This window comes from Lissotriton helveticus, chromosome 1_1 (genome assembly GCF_964261635.1).
Source record: "Lissotriton helveticus chromosome 1_1, aLisHel1.1, whole genome shotgun sequence".
NCBI lineage: Eukaryota > Metazoa > Chordata > Amphibia > Caudata > Salamandridae > Lissotriton > Lissotriton helveticus.
The window spans coordinates 1,711,549,889-1,711,576,729 of NC_136057.1; the positions used below are offsets into that span (position 1 = coordinate 1,711,549,889).

General features: G+C 44.5%; 1 protein-coding gene across 11 annotated transcripts in view; it reads left to right on the plus strand.

The window, feature by feature from the left end:
- The window catches only part of BAZ2A (bromodomain adjacent to zinc finger domain 2A), a 1,342,005-nt gene that overhangs the window by 122,536 nt on the left and 1,192,628 nt on the right, over nt 1-26,841 (plus strand). For 7 of the 11 annotated variants that reach the window (XM_078689111.1, XM_078689116.1, XM_078689113.1 and 4 more), the window contains one exon: nt 21,790-21,912. The exons of 2 other annotated variants lie outside the window; for them this stretch is intronic. In XM_078689111.1, coding sequence (XP_078545237.1) covers nt 21,792-21,912 — 121 coding nt within the window. In that variant the 5' untranslated portion in view covers nt 21,790-21,791. Of the gene's footprint in view, nt 1-5,451; nt 5,584-21,789; nt 21,939-26,841 lie in introns of those variants that run through there. 2 more of the 11 variants (XM_078689115.1, XM_078689120.1) reach the window with 2 other exon arrangements.

The following is a 26,841-nucleotide window of genomic DNA, read 5'->3' on the forward strand; positions in this document are numbered from 1 at the left end:
CCCAGGCCTATTGACTTTGCTACGGCCTATGACTAAATTTGCTTGACTATACGAATTTTGAAAGACACATTTTTTAATCTTTTTCATTTGCACAAATTTGAGCTGACTGTCGTTCTTGAACACTGCATTCCAAAAATGTGCCTCTTATCTTATCCGTGCTCGGATCAAGGGAGGGTGTCATATAGATATGCTTTGCCTTCGCACTGTGTTAAGTTAGCATGAGCGTTTTAGAAGTTTAAACGCCATTTTACCTTTCTGCTGCTTCTGCACACAGCACATATTGTTATTAGAGCTTTGAGCCTAGTAGAATATTTTGCTTCACACGAGAATAATATGTTTTGCTATTGTATCAGCTTTGCTTGGTAAGCTATTTCTGAACAGTGAGTGCCGAGGCCTTCAAGGTTATTTCAACACAGTGGTTGTTGTGAGGTCTGATCTGCGCACATTCTAGACATAACACATATGCAGCTGCGGCCAACTCTGGCTTTAGGCGCGTTTAATATTGCACTGCGCAGAGCATGCACACACACTTGATGAATATTCGCTGGTGGAAGATGATGTGATCCCTTTCCACTAGGATCAGAGGTATGGGGCCGCCCTTCTAAAACCCAAAGAGACCTTCTTTAGATATAATATAATATACTAGCAAGGGAGGGTAAGATTTAGGTGCCATTTAGCCTACTTCCCTTTAGCATTTTAACATGCTTTCTCCCTTTGTATTTTATGGACTAGTAACTATGCTGATAACCTTGTTGCTTATAATATGTTTGCTTGTATTAGCTAAGATACTGCGCTTGAGAACACTGCATTAGAAATAAACATCTCAAACCTGCACGCGTCTTCATTCACTCCTCGTTTTGGACTGGTATGATAGTATAACGAAAGTGTTCATGTGTTCCACGTCACCTGAGGTGTTCTAAATCCATGTTCTGGGTTGTCTAAACATTGGGAGTTTGTAAGAACCAATGAGACACTGATTGCTAGTCTGGTAGGGGATTTTGGGTACTAAGGTAAGTTTTGGCACACCCTAATTCACTGAGGTTCCAAGTCTTTATGCACAGTTCTGTGTGAGAGCAGGATCCCTGCGACAAAACATCTTAAAACCTGGCTATTCCAGGGCTAGACGTGCCTACGGGTCTTGTATACGTGAACCAACCAGCGCTGGGACACTCTTATTGAGTAGCTGTGCGCTCTAGAAATTCATTCATTCATCTGGAGTCTCTAGGAGGTTAACAGGGGGATTAGATACGTTTGGAGTGGGGACTCCGAAAGTGTTGGGGAAGGGTGGTGTTAGGAAGAAATAAGGTTTTGCTGCTGGTGTTCGTTTTATAACTTTTATTCGATTACAGTTATTTTATAATCATAAAAAGTACATAGTTTAAAAGAGCAATTGAAACAATTCGACATGTACTTAAAAAAGAAACAGGAAAAGAAGAATTTTTTAAGAAGTGCTTGAGAGGGAGCATGTTACATAAGTGCTTCAGTTGGGTTTGTGAGTTTATGTCGGATTAAAATGGAGGCCTTTAAGAACATTGCCACAGATTTGGCTACATGCGGAGAGTTCAGACATTGCAGGAACAAAAATGCTGAGTAGCATTGTCTATGGCCAACAGATCTAAGAAGTGGAAGTATCCAAAAATTGCGAGGAGTTTTATAGTATTTGCAGAAAAAAATAATATGGATCGTTGTTTGTTGAGATATACCATCACATGGACAGTTCATGAGCGAACGAGACCAATTGTGAGTTTCAGGAAAGGAAACCAGACGAAAAAAGGTATTGAAACGGAATCTTGTTAATAAGAATTTTTCCTGGTTTGACAGAAAAAACGAAAGGTAAGGTTGCATTCCTTTGAGGGGTTGTATTACGCAAATCTGGATGTTAAAGGGTTTCATGATCTCCGACTGATTTCTCAGCTCTCTCAGATGAGTCAAGCACATCAATTTTAACTGCTGCCTGGAAAAGTCTTCAACAGAAGGAGGATCATCAAAATAGGAGTTACGACCTAGATCGTAAAAAAAGTTCCGTACGAAGACTAACCAAGGAATCTTATGCCAGTTTGTTAGGGCTAGACAGTCTGTGATCAGAGATCGTGTCAGGTGGCATTCAGGTTTGGACCATATTCGTTGCCACAATAAAATCGGTTGCGAACGGATAGTGTCTACTCTGTAGTCCATGCCAAGCTCGGTATGGGAAGCGAAATTCGGGGCGCTTTGGGGGAGGGCCAACAGATATTTGATGAAAGTATTCTCAGTTATTTGAAGGTGATCAATGTGGCCATGTCCCCACACGCCTGCTCCATAGGTAGCCACACTGTGGCATTTTGCGTAGTAGACTTTCAACAGCTCTGGAGGAGCGGGTTTCCCGAGCTTTCTCGAGAAGGACATCAGGGCCGATGTTGCACGCCGAAAAAGGAGATTTCTGGTAATTGTAGCTTGACGCCAATTCAAAGCGTCGTCCACAGGAATTCCGAGGTATGGGTACACCGAGGTTCTTTCCAACTTTATATTATCCACCAGTATTGGTTTTGTTTTTTTAACCTTGGGGCCAATGTACATAGTGAAGGTCTTTTTTATGTTAATTTTCAGACCAAGTGAGTCCATAAAAGTGCTGTATTTGTTGATTTGCTTCTGAAGTTGGTTCAATGTGCGGGCCAGAATAACAGAGTCGTCTGCGTATAGCAGTGTTGGTATTTGTCGGTGGTTTATCAGGGGTAGATCCTGGCTCCCTTCGAGCATAGCCTGCTCTAGTCCATTGGTGTATAGGTTGAACAGGAAGGGAGCCAGTACACAGCCCTGTCTGACTCCTTTTGTTATTGAAAATGAGCGTGACAGCTCACCGTTGGTACCAAATCTGACTCGCCCGGAGGCATTTGAATATAGTTGGCGAAGGAAGGCTATTAAGGAAGGATCCACTCCTAGATCACTGAGAATTTTCCAAAGTTTGCCATGTTGGACACAGTCAAATGCCGCACTCAAGTCGACATAGACGAGGAAGATGTTACCTCCTTTGGCGCCAGCATATTTCCCAGCCAGGAGTGCAAGGTTCAGGGCCTGTTCCATGGTCCCGAGCCCCTTCTGGAAACCATATTGCAGGTCAGTCATGATGTTATTTTCCCGGGACCAAGATTGCAATCGGTCCAGGAGCACTCTACCTGCAATTTTGCCCATGGAGTCCAGAAGGGAGATTGGCCTGTAGCATGCTGGGTCGTTGCGGTCACCTTTTTTGAAAATGGGCAGTAAGATTGAGGTTGACCAGGATTGAAGAAGACCATCCGATGCTACTGCTGCCAGGACCTGTGTGATTATCGGTGACCAGAGTTCTATGTTATGTAAAAAAATGTTCATTGGGACTCCGTCTGGCACCGGGGCCTTTCCTGATTTGGATGCCTTAATTGCTTTAACAACTTCGCTATGAAGAAAATGGATATTTATCGGGAAGATGTTGTTTTCCGATGTATGGAATTCACTTGGATGTGATCCTTTTTCTGTAGCACTTTGTAGGGGTGGGCCAAAGATTTTGGAAAAGTGGATGACCCAGTCATCTTCAGTAACAGCTACGTCCAGATGTTGACCTTTTGCGTTGTCGGCCAAAAAAGGAGATCTTAGGACTTTCCAAAATAGGGCACTGTCCTTTCTTTGCGAGCTATCATGAAGTTGGGACCATAGCTCTTTCTTGATTTCTTTTTTGCGTTCCCTTCTGGCTAAGTTATATAGTTTTCTTAAGTTGGTGATTTCTGATTGGTTTCTTGTGGGTCTGTGTAGGGCTTCTTTTAGATTTGAAAGGGCTTTACGGCAAGCTGAATCGAACCATCTCGTAGTAGGGGCCTTCATGTTCTTTACCTTAACAAAAAGTTATTTTCCAATTGCCTCCAGGATATTTTTAAAATTATTAATGATTGACCGAGGTGTAGTGTCCAAGGATAGGCATTCTTGTATCCAGGGCTTAGATTTTTCCAGGATTTTCTCCGTTACTGCCATCGGGTCAATTTTAGCCCATTTGACTGTATAGCCATTCAATTTGTTCATAGCTAATGTGTTCTGGTTTAAAAGACTCGTTTTTATAGAATGTACTTTAATCAATTTTGGAGTAATTGTTACGCTAATTGGGTAATGGTCGCTCTTAACATTTGTCCCTGTTTCGAAGTTAGTTAGTTGTCCCTTGAGAGAGTGAGAGGACAATATATAGTCTATAGTAGTTAAAAATCCTCTTCCGTGAAAAGTGGGAGAAAAGTCTTTTTGTGGCTCTACTATCTCATTCGCAAAGTCCAAATCTAATGAAAATATAATTTCATTTAGTTTGCTTCCGCAGGACGAATGAGCAAAATGAGGCATAGGAGTACCAAGTTTGTTGTGCAGTCCACAGTTGCCATTCCTGTGGTTAGGACAGAGTGGAAGGTTAAAATCACCACCCCATAATAAATGTACTATATCAGAATTAGATTCAGTCAACAGGGATAATAGGAAAGTGGCAATCTCCACTAAAATTGTGAGACAGTCTGTTGTACTTAAGTTGTTGTAGTAGTTAATAAGTACATAACTAGAGTCATTAGTGAACTTTATTTGAACGATTTGATATGATGGAGACTCTTTTAGAATTTTAATGGATATAAAGGGAAGAGTATTGGCAACATAGATCACAAGACCTCCCTTAGGCCTTCCCAGGGCTCCCTGTACTGCTGGAGTAAAAAAAGTTTTATATCCCGTTATGTGATTTGCAGTGGTGGACCATGTTTCCTGGAAACATAGTACTTGATGTTTCCTTACTGTCTCTGACCAGGAGTCTAAGGTTAGTTTAGAAAGCAATCCTGCAACGTTCCAGTACAGTATAGAGAGGTTTAATATATTGGGGACAGAAGGTAATTGTATAGCGGAGGGTTCACTTGAAAGACTCTCTATTGGGGTCGGCAGAGGGTTATTTGTGACTCTCAGATCAGTTGATTGGTGAAAAGTTGGATCTAAACTATCCGTGGGGGTAGGCAAAATTTTGGTTTTGGGCGTTAGTCCGTTGAAAATATGAGGGTGGGTGTCTACAATAGACTCAGGGTGGGAGTTATTAATAATCGAGGAAATTTGTTGAGGCTGACTTTCAGGTTTGGAGGATAATGAATACGGTCTAAGGTTCAACTGAGAGGGGATGATGTCGGCTCGGGCATTCTTTCTCTTGAGTTTTTGGGGTCTTAACGGTCAATCAACCATGTCAAGACAGTCGTAACGATTTTTTGTTGGAAAACCCTGCCAGCCCTCCAGTGGATGATAAGGTCTACCTTGCCAGGGCTGCTTTTGCCATTCTCTGGTTCTATCTCTATTTCCACGGCCATAGCTAAATCCCACATGTTTCCATTGATCCTCTTGGGGATGCTGCCAGTTTGGGATAGGGGTATATTGATAAGAGTTCAGTGGAGGGTAGAAATAAGAAAGGTGCTTGACGTCTATTCCACCTTTCTTTTCCAGAGAAGGCCATGAACAGATGTGATCCACGGTAGATGGATCCCTGCAAGTTGCTATGATGCAGTCTCCATGGATCGACTTGGGTTCGTCCCCTATCCATACTACTCTGCGGGCAGTAGAAATCCCTCCAGAGAGGTATGGTTCTAGTGGTCTATTTATGCTTAGCCACTGCATAACTTTATTTTTAAGTGACCAAGCTGTTTCTGTCATATCTTCCGTTAATTCAGGTACACCTGTAAGTATGATTGTATATGGGGTTGCCTCCGGTGGAAGATGGACTGGGCGCCTAAATCTTGATGCCTTTTTGGATGTGAACAGAGGTTGTTTCACTATTGGTTTGGGGGAAATGGATGCCGGTTTGTTTGCTGTGGTTACGTTTTCTGGTAATGTCCCGGTTTTAGCTGCTTTTTCCGGGCCAGTAGTAAAAGTGTGTTGGGGTAGCTCCGTGTTGGATTTGGTCTTTTGTACACTAGGAGTTTGAATTTCCCGGTTTTGTACTTGAGAGTTTATGCTTGGTTTTTTAGAAGATGAGATAACCGGGACAGGTTGTTTGGTTGCTATTGATGGTTGTTGATGGTGAGATACTTTTGGGGGATGAGTGGCGTTTTGTATCCCTTGGTTGGGTAATCGTCTGTTAGTTGTGCTGGGATGTGTTTGTGATAAAATTGCTAGTTGGGCTTCCCAATTTCTTATACTGATTTGTATGGGTTTGAGCTGTTGTGAAAGTAGATCCTTGATTAGGATAAGTAGTTGTGATGATGTTTTACAAGGGTTATCTGTGTCCTCAATAAGGATAGGAGGTAGTAAAAGGTTGTTTTCTACTGGGGTGGTTATCATTGAATGCCCAAGATGTAGTGACTGTTTAGAACGATCCCTCCCAAGTTCCTTCTCTGTTCCTATAAGAGGTACGGGTACTGTTGTATTTGCAGGTGGGTGGGAGTTAATTTGTTTAGGGATGGCTCCTTCCCTTATACCTCGGAGGTGTTTATCTATAGTTGTTTCTAAGCTTTGACATGCTTCTAGGTCCGGGGTAGCCTCTAGGCCATCGGATAGTAATGATTCTGATTGTGTTACAGATAAATCAACTGAACATGGGACTGTGTTAACGTCAACAGTTGTCACAGGTAGAGACAGGGAACTTGTGGATAAAGTTTGCTGGATAGGAGAAGCTGCAAATGCTAAAGGGCCCAGGGACGATCGTTTGGCTTTCGTAAGATCGAGAGACAAGCGTTTAGCGTTCATCAGGTCGAGTGATACTCTGCGCTCCAAAATAGATATGCTATGGTCGATTACCTCTGTAGTCCTTGAGATAAATTGATCTATTGGGCCAGTGATTTGGGCTAGTGCCTGCGCGTTTTTGGATTTACTTCTGGTTCTCCCAGGCATGATGGACATAGAGAGAATCCCGTAGGCAGAAATAGGAGACGGGCTGCAGTTAAGAGTCAAGGGGGGTTGCCCGGTCCGGTCTCTATCGGGCACTAACGGGCAACAACGGGCCCGCCCTTGGCCCGGGCTTTGCCCCGGTGCTCCGCCCCGCGCGCGTCCCGCGTCGCGGGTGAAGTGATGGTGATTATGTACTTGTCGGCGGTGGGCGTGTCCGTGGGCGTGGCCGCCGGGGGAAGAGGAACCAGCTGAGCAACGTGGAGATTGCTGGTCCTCGCAGTCCCCCGGCTTGCTGATGGTGTTTGCCCAAGCCTCTTACCCTGGGGACTCTAGCTGGGAGCGCTGGGCTAGCCCTGCCGATTGCAGGTCTCGCTCACACCAGCGAATCCTCGTCAAGGGGAGGCGGCAGCCAGGAAAACAGATTTCAAAGTTGCGTGGACCTTCGCTCCGTCCTGAACGCAACATGCAGCAGAGTTCAACAAAGCAAAGTGAGTGGCGTTTTATTTATGTTGTGACATTTGTAACGTTCCTTTGCTCCAGACACGCAGTAACTTCAAGTCAAGGCAAAGCAGAATCTTGCTCATGGATTGCACTCGCAATTTGTTGAACTGAATCATGTTTTGATGTCATCTGCAAAAAGAGAGGGATGCTGTTCCATGGAATGGGGGCAAAAACAGAAAGGCTGACCTTCCATTTGTGAATTTCGAAAGTAGGAACTGATTTTGAAACCGAACCGTTTGTGAAACAGAACCGTTTGTGATTGATGGGTACGGTACTCATGCTTCATAAATGAAGGACTGACCCCATAGAGAACTTGGTGAGCCACACAAACCGAGGCCCCTTACATTGCTCCAGCTAATGTAAGGAGAAAAGCAAAGTGATAACTTCTCAAGACAAAAAGGTGGCACATTTTGTTGAACTAGCAATTTGATCACCGATCACTTGGGCAGTTCACATACATCATGTTTTCATAATCCAACCTGACACCTATGACAATGTCTTTAAAACCCAGTCATATATGAGGGTGCCATATAGAACTTAATGGTTAACAGTGTTCAAGACTGCAGAGGTTGAGCAGAATGAGGGACAAAGGCCCCAGTTTACTGTGGTTGTATCTCTGTAGAGTATCTTCATCCACCAAAAAGTGGATTTCATCCTCACTGTACTGGGGTTTCAACACATTATAGTAATCCTAAAGTACAGGATTGCGTTTGATCCTGTTGTGGAGTTGGTTTGTGATATTTGAGGTCATCTTCCAAAGTCATGGCAAATGGGGTTGTGACACAGAGACTTTTAAGATCATTGCGGTCCTGGTGGTTCTTTTTCAGGATTTTGGAGAATGAGTCTAGTCTTGAGGGAATTTGCCGTTTAGCTGTGGGCGGTAAAGGTGTCGACAATGCTAAGTAGAGGAGTTAAATTCACCATGAGTTTTCATTTACTGTAAGCATCTAAACAATTATTTAATACAAGGCAGCCTTCAGAGACTGCAGTACTCTTGCCAAGCGAAGTCTAGTCTGTCTATCATAAAGGGTGGTCGTTTTGTAGCCGTATCAGGACTGGATGGGTTGTTGATGTGCTGTTGTAGCCTGTCAAAATGTATTTAAGGAAGGTATCTACTGCTATCCACCTCTGACCTTTAGTACACTATTAGTGTTGCCCTCACTAAGATGTTCTAATGAGGCCAGTTTCAAATCTAGACATTCTTCAGACAATTGTCTGGTTACAAGATTACTAAAAGGCAGCCTCTTGTCTGGGAAGATTGCCACACAGTGGCATTACGTCAAAGCCAGTATTGCAGAAGGCTCAAGGCCTTATTTGGATTTGATTCAGATGCTGTTTTGGCCATTAAAATGTGTCTGCATGATGATAACAATAAGGATGCGGACATCTTAGACCCTCCTTTCAAATTTTCTGATGATTGAATGGAAGTAGATTTACAAAATGTTTGTGGCCTTAATACTTCTACCTGAGGCAGAATTGTACTTCCTTCTGCACCTCCTATCGAGGAGAGTGCCTCTTTGGTGGTGGTTACACCACAGAACAGCAGAAGTACTTGGCCTTCAGTTGCCCACTGTGGAAACCAGTGCAAATCTACTGAGATCTGGCTACTTGGGCCTGGGACTTCAGAGCCCTTACTGCCCTTCAATGAGGCTTATACAAAAGATTTGACTGTGACATAGTATAAGCTGTGCTCAGCACCACTGGTGAGTCGCCCTATAGCTAAGCGTCAAAGGTCGGTCACCGCAGACTTCTCCTTTCTGACCCAACATGAAAGCTTGCTGCTTGAAGTTCCCTCCACAGTGAAGTCTAATGCATTTTCCATGGCATGTTGGACTGCGTATCGAAGTGCATTGGTGTGTTTGGTCAGAGGGTTTTCCTCCTTGCCACTTTGCTGTCACTCAATGCGATATGGCTTCTAGGGCTCTATACTTATGAACTGTGGGATGTGGCTAGTGAGATCTTGCCAGCAGTTCATGAAGAGTTCAGATTTGCTTTTGCATAGGTAATTCAAGTGGTATTCACAAGGCCTTGCTTTTCTCTAAAGGCAGCCCTTGCAGCTCTTTTTGTGGTTCACTAATGTGCAGTAGTGACACAGACAGTGGCCTGCAGCTGAAACGCCTGTCAACTTCTTCCTCATCCCCTGCCACTGCTGCAACTAAACCCCTCTAATTACCACTTTTTAGCAGTTTGTGGCAAGTAGACGGCATCATATGTTTCCCACGCATTTGTTTTGCAATTACTTCAGACAAGTGGGTTCTTCAGGCTGTTCAACATGGTAATACCCCCCTCTCCTGTCTTTCCCTCTAGTGTTCCTCTTGTCCCTACTCAAACTTCAGCTCAACATGCCTCTGTTATCGCCCAGCAAATTTAGTCACTGTTGTTGAGACGGCCCATCAAGAGAGTTGAAGAGGCCTAGATGCCACTCTGGCTAAGTTTTGGTTTTTTAAGGAGAATGGCTGACTCAGGCTGATTCTAGACCTTAGGTAATTGCACACTTTCTTTCTGAAGGAAAGGCCCAAAGTGTTGACTTTAGCCGAGGCCCTTTTCTCCCCAGATCAAAGTGACTGGGTGGTGTTCTTGGACTTGCAGGGACACACATGCATTCCACCATACGTTTTCCTCGGTTTATGGTAGGCATGGATCACTTAAGGTTTGCCATCCTATTCTTTAGTCTAATTTTGGATATTCAGGAAGGTAATGGCAGTGGTTGTGAGGCCCATCTTTGCAGGTTGGGGATACACTTATTCCCATAGCTCGATGATTGGCTGATGGCTGGATCCCCGCAGTCCGCGGATCAACTGCAGACTAGTATGCGACTGCTGTTCTTGGATTTCTCCGCCAACTGACCAAAGTCCCATCTGCAACCAACGCAGAAGATTTGGGCCATCTTGCACTTAGTGGCTTTCATTGCCTTTCCAGACCTGCAACTAGTCCATGACATTCTGGTATGATTGTTTCATACTCAGTCCTGTGTTCCCGCATGCAGGGTTTGGAGGATTCTTGATTCCCTTACCTCATACCCTCTAATTCCGTTTGCCTGTTTGGACATGTGAACTCTGCAGTGGAGCCTCCACCTCCAATGATTTCAGCATTGTAGTTGCCTCTGAGACAACATCTGTATCTTGGATGAGGTAGCCCGGGACCTTCTGCGGTTTCTGATAGATGCCAAACTAGCCTGTGGTAGTCCACTCTCCCTGCCTTACGCAGAGCTCACAGTGGTGACTGATGAATCATCTTCAGGTTGGGATGGTCACATGGATGATGTAGAAATCAGTGGCTTTTGTCCTCTGTTAGAGCAGAGCACCACATGAATCTTTTAGAGTTGTATCCATCCAGCTGCTCCTGAAGGCTTTTCCCCCATCCATTGAGAGCAAGTCATTCCAGTTTAATGCGCCCAACAAAACCGCCATATGGTACTACAGCAAGCAGGGTTGTGTGGGGTCGCAGGCACTGTGCCAGGAGGTCCTGAGACTGTGAGAAGCTTGACCATCATGGGATCTCTCTGATGTCTAAACCCTTATTCTGCTCTCTTAGTGTCAGGCCGGACAAGCAGAGCACACTCCCATCTGGTGTACTACGAATATCGTCCGTTGAGAGTGTGTGGGTAAAAAATCTTTTTACCACTGCCGAGAATGTGCATTATAGCTCTTACTCTGCGTTGGAGTTTTCGCCTCAATGTTCTCTAGAGGACCATTTCTGACTTCTGTAGGGCATGTGTGCTTTTTTTTTTTTTACCGCACCTGCTTCAACCCAGAGTTTGGAAGGGAAAAAGGATCAGAGAACAACTCATCCTAGGTTGAGCCAGGAGAATATGATACCTTGACCTTTTGAGCATAAGCATTTGCTTTCCTCTCTACTACTCTTCGGGAGGACCGGCAGTCCGATCAGCAGGGTAGGTGTCTGCACCCTCACTACCATAAAGTAGACCTCCATGAATTGAGATTGAGCAGAATGAGTGCGGTAGTTTTGACCTGCCAATGGGTATAATAGATGTTATTTTAGCTGCTCAAAGTCTACCCAATCCATCTACTGTGAAAGCTGGGCACGGTTGTCCTGGTGTAAGGACCATCACGTTTATTCACTTTAGGTCAGGTTATGTGATATGGTATTGGTTGTTTTATTGCCAAGGTTTGCTGTTGAAACTGCCAAAGGTTTTTATCGGACCTTTTTACATTGTCCTGAACAAACTTTGCTGTGTAATTTGCCAGTTGTAATGCCTTGCCTAAACGGGCTGACGAATGTTTTCCTCTGCATCGTTTTTTATACCACAGTAGGACCATACCTTGATGTGTAGGTTTTTGATGTCTACGCCTTTTGAGACTATAATACCTGTCCAACGAGACTGTTGACCATTAAGACGCTTCCTCATTGCCAATACTTCTGCCTGCATTGTCTGTGAACTTCAGGCACTGTCAGAGCAACCTCCACATACCACCTTCATATCTGACAAATTAATACTTCAACCTTGTGCTTGCTTTTTACTGAAAGTGGTGTTGACTTTGAATGTGGAACTGTCCACATCTCTTTCCTGAATACCTCTAAGGAGGAGAAGTGGCTGCACCAGTTAGATCCCAAGAGGTCCTTCACTTTTACTCTGCCTGGACTAAGTATTATCTAGTGGAAAACCCCCTTTCTATTGGCTTTGTCAGTGTTAAAAAAAGGAAGGGCAGTTCAGATGCGGACCTTTTCTAGATGGATTGTTGTGTGCAGAAAAATATATAAAGCATTTGCCAAGACACTAAAGCGTTGCAGTGGGTTTTCTTGTGGTGGACATTTGCCAGGCTGCAACATTGGTGTCCATCCACACCTACATCAAGAATTACTTGAAATCCGTAGAGAGGCTCGTTTTTCCTGCTCAATTTTGCAGTACTTTCTTGTATGAAGTCCATTGCTCAGTCCATCTACCTTTTGGGTGGTACTGCCTTGGCATCTGTTCAAAAGATGAGGGTTCTGTGTTTATACAAATCAATCAGAAGAACAAGTTACTTATCTTTGGTAATGAACTTTCTGCAGATTTTTCACTACCCTCACTTTTTGCGGAAAATACTTTTAGGATTCATAAAAGGTCCCATGTTAGATTCGACACACTGGCATGTTTGCAGTCTTTCACAGTTAATCCATGTCTGAAGACGCGAAAGAGTTGAAAGTAAAAACTGATGTCAGTTTGATAATTAGACAACTTTATTTGGTTTTGTGGCGTCAATTTCAGAGGCACCGCTCAGAGTTCGATGCAGCCACCTGTCGGCCCAGTGGAAGTATTGCTGAAAAGTTTCTGATCCAGTCAGGTGATGGGCAATTCAACAGGTGAGGGATCTGCGGTTCAGTAGAGTACCCACCAGAAATCGTATCACCAAAGTCAATTACCTTGTATTACCCTAAAATATACTTCCAGGTGGTTCCTTAACCATACATTCAGTCAGGAAAACATTAATATGATTTCAGACATTGTGGAGGGAGAATGTGTTTTTATTCTCACTTTATAATCTAACCTTTTCAGCCAACAAATTCCTCTCCTCTGCCACTCCCCCTTCCCACATCACCTTTGATAGTCGTCCAAATTATTGATAATTAAGTGCACAGATATAAGATGATGAATAATCTACTTCTGTAAGTGAGGACTGACTACTTGCTAACCCTTTCCGTTCTCATCATTAACTGTAGTTTAAGCCATGAAACCTAGATTTATTGCAAGATACACAGTTAAGCTCCTTCTGCAATCAAGACTGATTTACTAGTTTAACATATCCTTTTTGTGCCCTCTTGATCGAGTTTCACCGTAAAATGAGCTAATCAAAAATCATGTAATTTGCTGTTTTGTACCTAGACAATACTTCTGTTAAGGCACCACACACATTCGTGCCCAACGTTTACCAAACAGGTCCTGTAAAAAAGCAAAAGCTGTTTGTTTAGCTAGTACTTATTATAATTGCTGCATTTTCATCTAGTTCACTTAAATCTTAAATCCCTCAGACGTGTATGGGTCAGAAAGCTCCATGTGTGAAACTCCATTTAAAGATTGGCATGCTCTTGTTGCCCAAGTCAAGTCAAGTTTAAATTTGTATAGCGCACTACTCACCCAGTGGGTCTCAAGGCGCTTGAGGGAGGGGGGGGGGGGGGGAGTATTACTTATCAAATATCCAAGTTTTTAGTTGTTTTCTGAAGGTGAGGTGGTTCTGTGTGAGGTGGAGGTGGATGGGGAGGGAATTCCAGGTCTTGACCGCTAAGTGGGAGAAGGATCTTCCTCCCATGGTGGATCTTTGGATGCGTGGAATGGTGGCTAGGGCTTGATTGGACGAGCGAAGTTGGCGGGTGGGGGTGTAGAAGGACAGGCGCGAGTTGAGGTATTCGGGCCCTAGGTCGTAGAGGGCTTTGTGTGCGTGGGTGAGGAGGTGGAACTTTATTCTCTTGTTGATGGGGAGCCAGTGGAGGTCTTTTAGGTGACCGGAAATGTGAGCTTGGCGGGGGATGTCTAGGATGAGTCTGGCTGAGGTGTTTTGGATGCGTTGGAGTTTTTTCTGTAGTTTGGCTGTGGTTCCGGCGTAAAGGGTGTTTCCGTAGTCTAGTCGGCTTGTGACCAGTGCATGGGTGATCGTCTTTCTTGTTTCGGTGGGGATCCAACGGAAGATTTTGTTGAGCATACGTAGGATGTTGAAGCATGATGATGAGACGGCGTTGACTTGTCTGGTCATCGAGAGGGAGGAGTCCAGGATGAAGCCCAGGTTACGTGCGTGGTCCGTTGGTATGGGTGCGGTTCCCAGGGCCGGTGGCCACCATGAGTCGTCCCAGGCGGAGGGGGGTGACCCTAAGATGAGGACTTCCGTTTTGTCCGAGTTAAGTTTTAAACGGCTGTTCTTCATCCACTCAGCCACTTCTTTCATCCCTTCATGTAGCTTGGTTTTGGCGGTTTTTGGGTCTTTGGTGAGGGATAGGATCAGCTGGGTGTCGTCTGCGTAGGAGATAATGTTGAGGTTGTGTTGGCGCGCAATGGGTGCGAGGGGACTCATGTATACGTTGAAGAGGGTGGGACTGAGTGAAGATCCTTGGGGTACGCCGCAGATGACTTCCTTGGCCTCTGATTTAAAAGGGGGAAGGCTGACTCTCTGGGTTCTTCCGGGAGGAACGAGGTTATCCATTCCAATGCTTTTCCTTGTATTCCGACGTTGCTGAGGCGTTGTATGAGGGTGTTATGACAGACAGTGTCGAAGGCTGCGGAGAGGTCGAGTAGGATGAGGGCAGCAGTTTCTCCGTTGTCCAGTAGAGTTCGAATGTCGTCTGTTGCTGCGATGAGGGCGGTCTCTGTGCTGTGTTTGGCTCGGAAGCCGGATTGTGAAGGGTCGAGGGATTTGTTGGATTCGAGGAAGGCGGCGAGTTGATTGTTGACGGCTTTCTCAATGACTTTGGCAGGGAATGGGAGGAGCGAAATGGGGCGATAGTTAAGTTCAGTGGGGTCTGCTGTAGGTTTCTTCAAGAGGGCGCTGAGTTCGGCGTGTTTCCAGCTTTCCGGGAAGGTGGCGGAGTTGAGGGAGCAGTTGATGACGTCTCGAAGATGGGGTGCGATAGTGGAGTCTGCTTTGTTGAAAATGTGGTGGGGACATGGGTCGGTTGGCGATCCTGAGTGGATTGTTTTAATCAGGCGGATGGTGTCTTCAGTGGTGATTGGGTTCCAGGCGAAAACGTTGTTGGAGGGGGGTTTTGGTTCGGAGGTAGGTGGGGTGGGCTGGTCTCCAAAGCTGTTATGTATGTCAGCGATTTTGTTGTGGAAGAACGAGGCTAGAGAGTCGCAGAGGTCTTGGGATGGAGTGATGTCGTTGGTGCCGGCGGTGGGGTTGGTAAACTCTTTGACGATGTTGAATAGTTCTTTGCTGTTGTGGGCATTGTTGTCGAGTCCCTCCTTGAATGCTGATTTCTTGGTGGATCGGATCAGTTGGTGGTGTTTGCGGGTGGCGTTCTTGAAGGTGGCCAGGTTGTCAGTGGTTGGGTTTTTTCGCCAGGCTTTCTCGAGGGTGCGAAAGGTCTTCTTGGATTTCTTAAGGTCATCATTAAACCAGGGGGCTTTTTTGCTGCCTTGCTTGATTTGATGGTTTTTCAGGGGTGCTAATTTGTCAGCGCTGTGGGTGATCCATTGTGTGAGGTTGGTGGCTGCTTGGTTTGGGTCCGATGATTTTGCAGGAGGGTTTTGGTGAAGCGATGTGAGGAGCTGGTCGGTGGTAATTTTATTCCAGTTTCTCCGGGGAATTGGTTGTGGGTGGTATTGGGTCGTAGTCTTTTTGTAGTTGAAGTGGACGCAGCTGTGGTCCATCCAATGGAGAGCTGTGGTGTGATTAAAGGAGATGTGTTTGCTGGTGGTGAAGATTGGGTCAAGCGTGTGCCCGGCCGAGTGGGTGGGGGTGTCAACGAGTTGTTTGAGTCCGAGATTGTCCAGAAGGGTGGTGGAGTTGTTGTCGTTGTTCTTTTCCAGGTGGAAGTTGAGGTCTCCCAGTAGAATATAGTCCTCGGAGGGGAGGGAGTGATGTCTTCGCTGAAATGTGTGCGGGGTCCGGGTGGTCTATAGATGAGGGTGCCTCTGAGTGTGGTCTTAGGGTCGGTGTGAATCTGGAAGTGTAGGTGTTCGGCGGGTGTGAGGTTGTCATCGGAACTGGTCGTGATGCGGATGGTGTTCTTATGAACGATGGCGATTCCTCCTCCTGTTTGGTTGATGCGGTCTTTTCGGATGATCTTGTAGCCGGCCGGGATGGCTATGGCGATGTCGGGCGCTGATGAGGCGTTCATCCAGGTTTCCGTAAGAAAGGCGATGTGGTGTCGAGTAGGTTCCAAAGTTCAATGGCGTGTCTGTGGACCGAGCGGGTGTTGAGTAGGATGCACTTCAGGTGGTTAGTATCGGAGCTCTGTTTGGAGTCTGTGGATTTGGTGCAGGTCTTGATGCAGTCGAACTTGCAGGAGTGGCTGGTGAAGGGTCCATGGGTGTGTCCTGGGGCGGCTTGGTAGCAGATTGGAAGGCGACCGTGGTTGAGTGCTGAGAGGGTAGCGGAATCGTATGTTATGCGGGTGGAGTGGGTTTTGCGGGGGCCAGGGGATCTGGCGCTGGGCGCGGTCCAGGCGCGGACGGGCATAGACAGGCTTACCTTTGGCCCGCCTCCGGCGCGCTTAGGGCGCGACCGCTGCGCGTGGACGCTGCACGTCAGCTGATCTGACATAAGTGGAAAGTGGAGGGGGGCGGAGCGAGGGAGGAGCAGCTGGGAGGTGGAAGCGGGGTGGCGAGTGGAGAGGGGATCGATACTAGGTGCTGTAGGGAGCGGGGGTGGGGCCGCGGGGGAGCAGCGGCTGGGAGCGGGGAGGGGAGATGGCCTGGGACAACAAAAATAACACCAAACAACAACAAGGTGATGCAGGGCGAGATCGGGGCACAGAAAATAATTCAGGCAGCAGAAACGTAAAGCACAGTCTGGCACACAAATTAATCAATTTTAGCAGCAGCAAATGCGATCTTCAGCAATACGCGCTGCACAGGCTGGCACACCAATTATTTTAGCAGCCCACATTCCATTCAGAAAATTATCAAAAACCTGGTGGTTCTCAACCTGAGGTTGCCTGCTCCATTACATTGTTTGTTTTGTTAGTGACAGAAAATGTGATATTTTCTAAAGTGGCCTTCCATCTGAATTGTCCAAATGATAATGAGGGGTCATATATCTGACATATGAAGGGTAAACATTTAGAGTGTTAAGTGCAATCGTGTGGAATGTTCTGCACAGGTTATCACTGACTCCAAAACGGCAAGAAGGAATTACAAACCCCTATTATAATTCAGGAACATGAGATTTTAAATGGAGGACTTGCAAAGCACTTGTCGATGCCGCAAGTAGTTATAGACGTGGGGATTTTTGACAGAAAGTAGCCAGTGAAAACCACGGCCTACAATGTTTTTTTGGTTTTTTTAAACATTGCTTAGCTTTTTAACACATTAACAGCTGGCATCCTAGCAGTCTATATGCAGCTTATACATCAAGCATGATTTCAGCATTAGCACAGTGATTCATTACAGTGGTACAATCAGGAGTGACGATCACCACCATTCAAAGCAATGGGATAGGGGAAGGGTAATGTCGGTTCATAGGAATATTCACGCAATGATGTAGTTGAGGCTGGCGAGCCCCATTGAGTCCGGGTGGAGGATCAAGGTGTGGATTTTTGGGCTAGTAGGTATACGCAATGCGAGCCCCAAATGACCACGGGCCGAGATGCCTGCAGCAGTGTGGATCCATAAACCTCTGAGTGTGTTAAACAGGTGGTGCAATCTCTCAACCATTGTGCATATCGAGGAGAAGAGGGCTTCTTCCAGTTCATTGCCACCCTGTGTTTTCCGACCAGTTAGGACGAATTCCACAAAGCACCTGTATGTGTTGTGGGTATATTTAACATACCAGGTGTGCAATCAGTGGGGTAAGTGTCAGAGTAAGGGAGGCCATACTGTTGATCTCTTAGTTTAGCTTGACCCAGTAGACCTGGACCAGAGAATACTCCCATGCTGGTTGTAGAAAATGTGCATTTGGTAACCGCATCTCCAGCAATTTGCCATTAGATGAGACCTGCTTGATCCTCTCACAGCAGTATGTCCAGCTTTGGACCGCAATGTAGTTTCTCAGCTCGGCCTTCCATTTTTCTTTAGGGTTTGGAGGCAAATAACCGGGGTTGATGGGGCAATGCTGTTGTATGGTCTAGTGATCAGTTTGAATGGGCTGGGGTTTGTCACTGTCATGGTCAAGAGTGGCCGTTTTCTCCGGGTAGGAGAGGTAAATGGCTGATAGCAAGCTCAGAAGCCTATTGTACTGAGCAGGGTTGAGTGTCTGCCAGGAACTCTTCGAAGGAGAGGAATTTGGAGTTGATCAACAGGTCTCCCATCACCTGCAACCTCAGTCTGAAGTTGCGGGATCACTCCAGGCTCAGACGTCATTGTCAATCTTGTGTTATTTATGAGTGGGATATGTGGGAGTACATGTCAGTGAAGCCTGTGTGTGAATGGCCAAATGGGATCAAGCTCTGGGTCGTGCAGCTTACAGTAGGAGTCCCTACTTACGTGGGAGTGGGGCGACTAGTCCCACCTCTAAGTTAAGGTGAGGCGATTGTCTGGTATCATGTAGCCTATAGTGAGCTAATTGGGTCTGTGCAGTAAATAATATTATTCTTTTTGACCTGGTGATCTTGGGCTGACCTCAAGCCCATGTAAATGTACAGGAATTTATATAGCGCAAATCACCAAGCGGTTTCTAAGCGCTTGCTTAGGGAACCCGTCCTGGTATTCCCCTGTGAGATAACCCCGGCAGGGTATCCGCAAGGTGAAAGCCAGGCATCACGCCGCGAGGGGCCGTTGTGGAGATTAAGCAAGCTATTGCCCAGAGTCGCAGAGTGTGAACCCGTGAATCGAGTAGGCACCGGAGCAAGAATTGTCGAGTCCATGGACATTTTAGGACTAAAGAGCCCGCCGAGCCGGGAATTGAACCCTGGTCCCGGGCTGACCTCTGCTTTCAGGTCTGCCTCCTCTAACCAGTGAGCCACACTTCTCCACCATGCCAGCCTAGTCATGAGTGTTGTGGGGTACATGAAGAATACCCTCGCCAATGGAAGTTGGAGGTTTTGGAACAAGTATATTAAATGATCTGGGACTCACCACCATTTTCATAATTGCCTTCCTTTGTCATGCAGTGCTTTTGAACACTGCATCAGCACCCCAGGGAACTTGTTTTACACTAAAATAGAGATTTACCGAAGCACAGACTTATTGCTGCATAATTGTGAAATATTTATGGGAATTGTCCTTCAAACTAAAGCTGCTTGAACACTGCTGGAGGTCAGGCCACTCTGTTTTTTAGGTCTCGCCTGCGCTGCTCTGGCAAGACATTTAGTGAGTGGCTTTAAAAAGCCGACCACAGCTTTTTGTGTGGCATAGACTGTGCGGTTACGCGCAGTTACGAGCAGAGGCGCCATCTGGCTTTCCTCTCTCGTCATGGTTCATTAAGTGCATCGCTCGCGGGCACCATTACAGCGTGATCGCGATCACTTTCACGGCCGCGCGGCCAATGCTTGTTTTATTGTACGTCTTCCTATTTGCCTTAATGCGTGCTTAGAAATCTGCTTTTTTATACTTTTTTAGCTCTTGCATGCACGTATTTTTTTTGTTTTTTAAAAGAGGCTGCCGCCTTACTACCTTATAGACTCAAACACAACCCCTTTTACATTATTTCTTATCAAGCACATATAACTATAACCGCATTATCGCGCAATAGCGCTTTACCGTACTACAACTCATTTTGCTTGCTCCCTTGTACCTTCTCTTTACCGCTCGTTATGCTTTGCCTGCATGCCGCTCCTATTTGCTTTCCAGTTTACGCGTTCCTTATTTCCATTTCTCTATCAGCCCCTACTTTTTCCAAATATTATGCACCGCTCCTTTTTACCACAATGATGTCTTGCTATCACCAAACTGCTACTCGTTCCTTGATTTCCTCCCTGTCGCTATAACGTCCCGTTTGCTTTATCACATGCCACTTTTATTTGCTAGTTGTTTTCCACAATGCTTGTTTTCTGACTCGATCAGGCCTTGTTTGCTTTTATTATGTGTTCGCTTTTCAATTACTGCATGCCTACGCACAATCTTTTTATTATGCTTTATTTTTCTCTGCACTCTAATTTTTGGAACACCTTATTACATTGCACCTTTTATTTGCACGCTCCCTCCCTGCTAGTCTCTATCAGGCCCTTACTACTGTAAAACATGCCGCTATTATTTCATCCTTTAATTTTTGTATTCCTCACTTGTTTACTTTTTTTTCTAACACCGCCTATTCCTGCTACAGTTTTATCTTTTTTAGTTGTGCATTAATGTTAGCCCCCGTGTAGCTGGCTATATACAGTAAGAGCACAGATGTATCTTTCCGCAGTTTCTCTGCTTTCTTCGAGCCTAATTGTACAATCTTTTGTCTTGCATAAACGATTGTACGCCCTTAGTTAATTAAATCAAACGCTGTGGCTACCTTTTGATTTGTGGCACGCCAGTTATTTTTATTTTATTTTTTTATTTATACTTATATGTGGTGTACCCCTAACATCTAATGCGCCACCTGATATACATTTATCTAGTAACATACTTTTACAGAACACACTTGTGCCCTACAAAACTGTTTACTGGCTAGGAGGCAAATTCCTTAGGCAAATCTTCAACACCATCTTTTCTGCCTCGTCAATTAAATGCTATGGTTCGTATACCACATGCTGCGCTTTTACCCGTCCCTTAAAAGCTTCCATTACAATTGCGAGCAGGAAAAAACACAGCCAGACTGGAAGGCGCCTTCGGTGCATGTGCCTGTTTGATGTTTTGCACTTACAACCTTCTAAGAGCGACCCAATATTTGCAGTTCCGTAAAGGTTGTTGCAAATCTACAATACTGTTTAAAGAAAACATATTTTAAAAAGGCAGTAGTACCTATATACTAATGTGCTCCTCATTTTACTTTTGCCTTTTATATATAAATTGTACCGAAATACTTTTTGCACTTAAACACATAGTTAGCAGTACTTTTTTTCTAATACATAGATTAGTTAATGGCTTCTTGCACAAAGAAAATATGGTTTGTCCCTCGCTTGCTGCCTCAATTCTTTTCCTTTATCCTACCTCTGTCAGCCCTCCTGCTTCTATTAAATGTTGTTAGTAAAACACAAGCATACTTAAGCACCTGCAATATACGGTTATAAACGTTTCTGACACACCAACATGCTAATCTGCAGCCTACAGGTTAATTTGTGGCTGCTTGCATAAAATGCATTGGCATAGCCAATAGGTCTTACCTTTAGGACATTATAAGTGTTTAGCCATGCAACAGTTTATGTTGCACCAAGGATATTGTGCTCCATAATTAAAAACTTATAAGACCTATTGGCTATGCCAATACTTGTTTTTATTGTTTACGCGTGGCTTATTTTAGTTACGACCTTTTGCTTTAACGTTTGTAGGTAATTGGTTTGTGATTTCAGAAGCTTTCTTTGAATGTGATCGCAAATACTCTGAGAGATGGTTAAACTGCAGGAAGATGTTTCACTTCCGATTTTCAAAAGCGATTTGTCTTTTATGCTCAGAAAATCAAATCTTGACATTGACAGTCATCTACTTAAAAAATATGAAAACAATGTTGAATCCATTCTCTTTAATGAGTATACGAATGTACCGACATAGTCGGGCGCTTGTGCAAGATCAACTGTGTGCTTTGGGATGTAGATAGGCTGACATCGCTTTCATCGCACTTGTGTAATGCCCAAAAAGCAACTTCCCAACTGAGAACGTGGAATGAAATGAAACTTGTAAATGCAGTTTCCTCATTATTTTTCAGGATTTTATGTAATTAGTAAAGAAGTTGACAATATATAGTCTCATCCTAATGTTTCATTTCATTTTTTTTCTTTCTGCAGAAATGGAAATCAGTGACCATTGTAGCTACACTGCCCTTCCCCCTGTAAGCAACACTTCCAACCTAAAACCAGACAACCTCTACACCAATGGGTCACTGCTGACCTTCTCCCAACAAGGGAAAGGTGAGCACTTGGCGATGTGTGATAGGGTGAGGCATATTAATGGATTTTGATTGGAGGGGTGGCGATTTGTGTGTACCATTGAGGCTTGCAGTGATGCAAAAGAGAAAGTCCATTGTCTTAAGATTCTATGGCTTTACACGTAAATATGTATTTCGTGATTAGTATATTTTTTTCTTTTACAGAGTTTTATACAGCGCAAACTTGACCCGAATCGGGTATCAGAGCGCTTTACATAGCACCAGTTGCATTACATGAGGACACATTCATTTTTGTTAGGCACGGGGAGTTTAAGTAATTTGCCCACAATCGCAGGACGCTCAGCGTCATTGCCAAGACTCAAACCTAGTTCCTCAGATTCTAGGTCGACCACCCTAGCCGTTGGGGCAACTCCTCTCCCCAATAGTACTTACCAAGTCCTAATAGGAGATAAAAATAATCTCATGTTATAAACAACACACCTAGCATTCACTTTATCATTATTTACAAAATTATAAAATCCGGCAATATTGAGAAGCCTTGTGTGAAAATGTTCTTTTACTGCTTCCCTCGAATCAGATCCTGCTAAATAAATGCACATTATATTTGATGTTCAGTAAGTGCTACTAATTTATGTAAAATCAGAAACTATAGATGTAGGATCTGGACCGTTCAGGGTTAAGGTAACACACCATGCCTATACCAAACAAGGACAGCAGTCTGTAAAGGGTATGTGTCGTTGTCAAACAATATGATGTTAGTCATTCCCCAGTGAGAAAGTTAAAGATGGTTGATAACCCTTTTAAGAGTCGGAGTCACATCACATTTACTCAAAGGTCAGACTGTATGATGTTCCTATTGATCACAAAGAACCCAAAGCTACTTCCAGGGATCTACAGCCCACTGAAAATAGGGTAGACATTACACCTTATTATTCTACACAGGAGAAGATTTAACAAATAAGACTTTTATGGAAGAGTATCCAGGAAAAAAACCTTTCTGTCCCAAAGGAACATTTCTGCATGACTTAGGTTTGCTAACCAGATCCAAATTAATCACAAGACGTCTGGGTGTTCTCTGGATAGGTGATGTGGAGTTGTTTGCCTATAATTTACGGTATAATGGGTTAGGTGCACAGCTGTTTGTTAGGTTGTAAATTTATCTTATGGTCTAATTACGGTTGGGTGCTCATGCAGGTGACGTGTCCGTCCTCCACGTTGGCAAATTATCACAAATAAGGTGCAAACATGCATGAATGCATCCCTGCTTTAATGGCACTCCTTTGGTTCTTGAGTTAAGACTCCACTCTGGTAATCTTGGTTTCACTTCCTATTTTATTTCTTTATCGTTTTCATCAGATATTATCATATCATCAGTGATAGTACATAATTTTGTTCTTTATACAAATCCATCAATTTTGTTGTAATGCTCCAATGCATTTCGGGCTTGCTAGCCCTTTTTCGAGGAGCTCTGTAAATATCAACCAATAAGACATAGCCATGAATACTAAATGCAATATGAACAATATACTATCCAAAACATCATGTTAGTCGTTTTATCAGTGTGTGTAATGAATGTACTCCGTGAGCATGCTGGTGGGTGCGGTGGCTGAAAAAGGAGCCACTTAAACCGAAAAAGTGAACGATTTGTGAATCGTGCGCAATGGTGAAGTTCAATCAGCCGTCTGGCGGCACTTACATTGATGGTTTTCCGGGCGTTGGAGAGCGTTGTGAAAACTGAAACGAAACACGATATCAAACATTAACAGATCCCCTCAAAGTGCGGGATGTGACATATTCCTTGAAACGTGAGGCTACCAACTTACTTGGAACAGCGAGGGTGTCACTGTATTATAATTTGTTCGTCCGTGATATCGTGGGTAACCCGACGCTCGGTGGCTTCGTTACTAATGTGGCGGTGAAAGGTGGAAGAACCAGACGTTGGCGTGTGTGGCTAGAACTAAAAAACGGACTGAAAAACGAACTGCGGTGAAATCGCGGCCATGTTGAAACGGCGTGTGGTGTAAATATGTAATGCATGTAAACAGCAGTGCACAGTTGATTTTCATAAGCATAACATGGGTAACCAATCGGAGTACAAAATAACATGCATCAAAAGATCACCTAGTGATCTAAATAAAGCAACTAAATTCAATTCTATCATTGAGCCCAGTGCTACATACAAAAAATTTATTTTAAGACATTGGCCAATTCTGACCTTGGAACAGGAATTTAAAGACATATTCAAATCACCCCCCATTTTTGCGTATACTCTCAATGCCAACATCAAGGAAATTTTGTTTAAGGAACCACCCAAACATAGAGAATGGAAAGGAACACGTCCATGTCTGAATTGCAGCAGTTGCAATAATGTGATTAAAGGCAACTCAATTACCCATCCCATGAAGGGACACAACATCAAATTGCACGTTGATGCCACTTGTGACTCAACTAACCTAATATATTTGCTTAAGTGCCCATGTGGGAAAATCTACATTGGTAAAACTGAGAGAAAAATAAAAGTTCGATTGAACGAACACAAATCCAACATTCGGACTAGAAACATCAAATCGAACCTTGCTGTCCATTTCAATGAACAATCTCATAACGTGGCCCAATTGAAATTCACGGTACTTGAAATCATTGAACGTAAAGAGGGCAAAGACAATAACAAAAGTTTACTGCAACGAGAGTCAGTTTGGATTTACCGCCTCCAAGCCATGCAGCCATATGGGCTCAATGATAGAATTGAATTTAGTTGCTTTATTTAGATCACTAGGTGATCTTTTGATGCATGTTATTTTGTACTCCGATTGGTTACCCATGTTATGCTTATGAAAATCAACTGTGCACTGCTGTTTACATGCATTACATATTTACACCACACGCCGTTTCAACATGGCCGCGATTTTACCGCAGTTCGTTTTTCAGTCCGTTTTTTAGTTCTAGCCACACACGCCAACGTCGGGTTCTTCCACCTTTCACCTTTCACCGCCACATTAGTAACGAAGCCACCGAGCGTCGGGTTACCCACGATATCACGGACGAACAAATTATAATACAGTGACACCATCGCTGTTCCAAGTAAGTTGGTAGCCTCACGTTTCAAGGAATATGTCACATCCCGCACTTTGAGGGGATCTGTTAATGTTTGATATCGTGTTTCGTTTCAGTTTTCACAACGCTCTCCAACGCCCGGAAAACCATCAATGTAAGTGCCGCTAGACGGCTGATTGAACTTCACCATTGCGCACGATTCACAAATCGTTCACTTTTTCGGTTTAAGTGGCTCCTTTTTCAGCCACCGCACCCACCAGCATGCTCACGGAGTACATTCATTACACACACTGATAAAACGACTAACATGATGTTTTGGATAGTATATTGTTCATATTGCATTTAGTATTCATGGCTATGTCTTATTGGTTGATATTTACAGAGCTCCTCGAAAAAGGGCTAGCAAGCCCGAAATGCATTGGAGCATTACAACAAAATTGATGGATTTGTATAAAGAACAAAATTATGTACTATCACTGATGATATGATAAAAATATCTGATGAAAACGATAAAGAAATAAAATAAGAAGTGAAACCAAGATTACCAGAGTGGAGTCTTAACTCAAGAACCAAAGGAGTGCCATTAAAGCAGGGATGCATTCATGCATGTTTGCACCTTATTTGTGATAATTTGCCTATAATTTACAGCAGGCTTGATAAAAACTGCTTGGTATCACCACATGGGCCCTATATTTGGTGTCGAGCTTGTTGATGGAGGTCTGGGGCACGTCTTCTGACATGGTTGTCCTCAAACCTCTTTGGGACCCTTGAACAGTCTGTAAGACCCAAGCATCGCTCATGAGCGTCCCCCAAACATGTACACATTTTGCCAGCCTATCCCCCCACTCATAAGAGGGAAGAAGGAGGGACACCTGAATTTGAGACCGCATCAACCCCTCAAACCTCGGCCTCTTGACAGTCTGCTGAGGGTTGGGTAAAAATTTCCATAGCGGGTTTGATCCCGGAACTGCCCATGCGTGGAGCCTTGCCCTCTGGAATTTTGGAGGACTGGCCTGTTGAGCGGCCCCTACCTCAACCGACCGCATGGGAAAATCTGGTAGGAGAACACCCGCTTAGTAGAGGACTGGGCCTTATCTAATGATGTGAAAGTATTTACAAATTTGCCGAGCTCCTTAATAAAGGACTCCCCAAACAGTTCCCCTTGGGCACCAGCTCGGGCTTCTGAATCTGCCAAATCCGTTAACTTGGGACCCACCTTGAACGGAAACGCGTGTCGCCACTTGGAGGAGAGTGCGCAGTTGGTGTTTCCCAGGAAGACCACGGTACACTGAGCTCAACTAGGAAGAGTCTCTGGGGAAATGAGGGTGCCTGAACCTTTGGCATCTTCTGCCATATCCAGGATCAAAGTAATGGGGCCAAGGGTGTCTAAAAGCTTGCCCTGGAATGCACTCCAGGATCTATCTATCCCTTCTTTGGATCCTTAATAAACTTGGCTAAAAAGGTGGGTTCCTGTGGTCCAACTCTGGGATTTGCACTACCTTGCCGTCTAGAGAGGGGCAAGGGCATTTCATCCTGAGACTACTACAGGCCTCCTTCCCCATCAGTTCTCTATTCTGCTTGTGACATAATTCGCCACCTTTGTGGAAGGTGTTCATTGATACGACCTAAGGTAGATGATCTGTTCTGGGTCCAACATGTACGACCCATCCTCTGCACCATGCAATCAGGGTCCAAGATTGGGGGACATTACCCTCTCTTGTAAAATAAAACTATTTAAAGGCAACTAGGCTAACACAAGGAGGTTATGGACGGAGCTCTGAAACTTTTCAGATACTCATCCCCAGTCACAGATCTAGGTTGAATCCATCATTGTTCTTTAGCTCACTTTGCCACCTCAGTTCAGACCCTGCTATATGCAAATACGTCTTGACCCTTT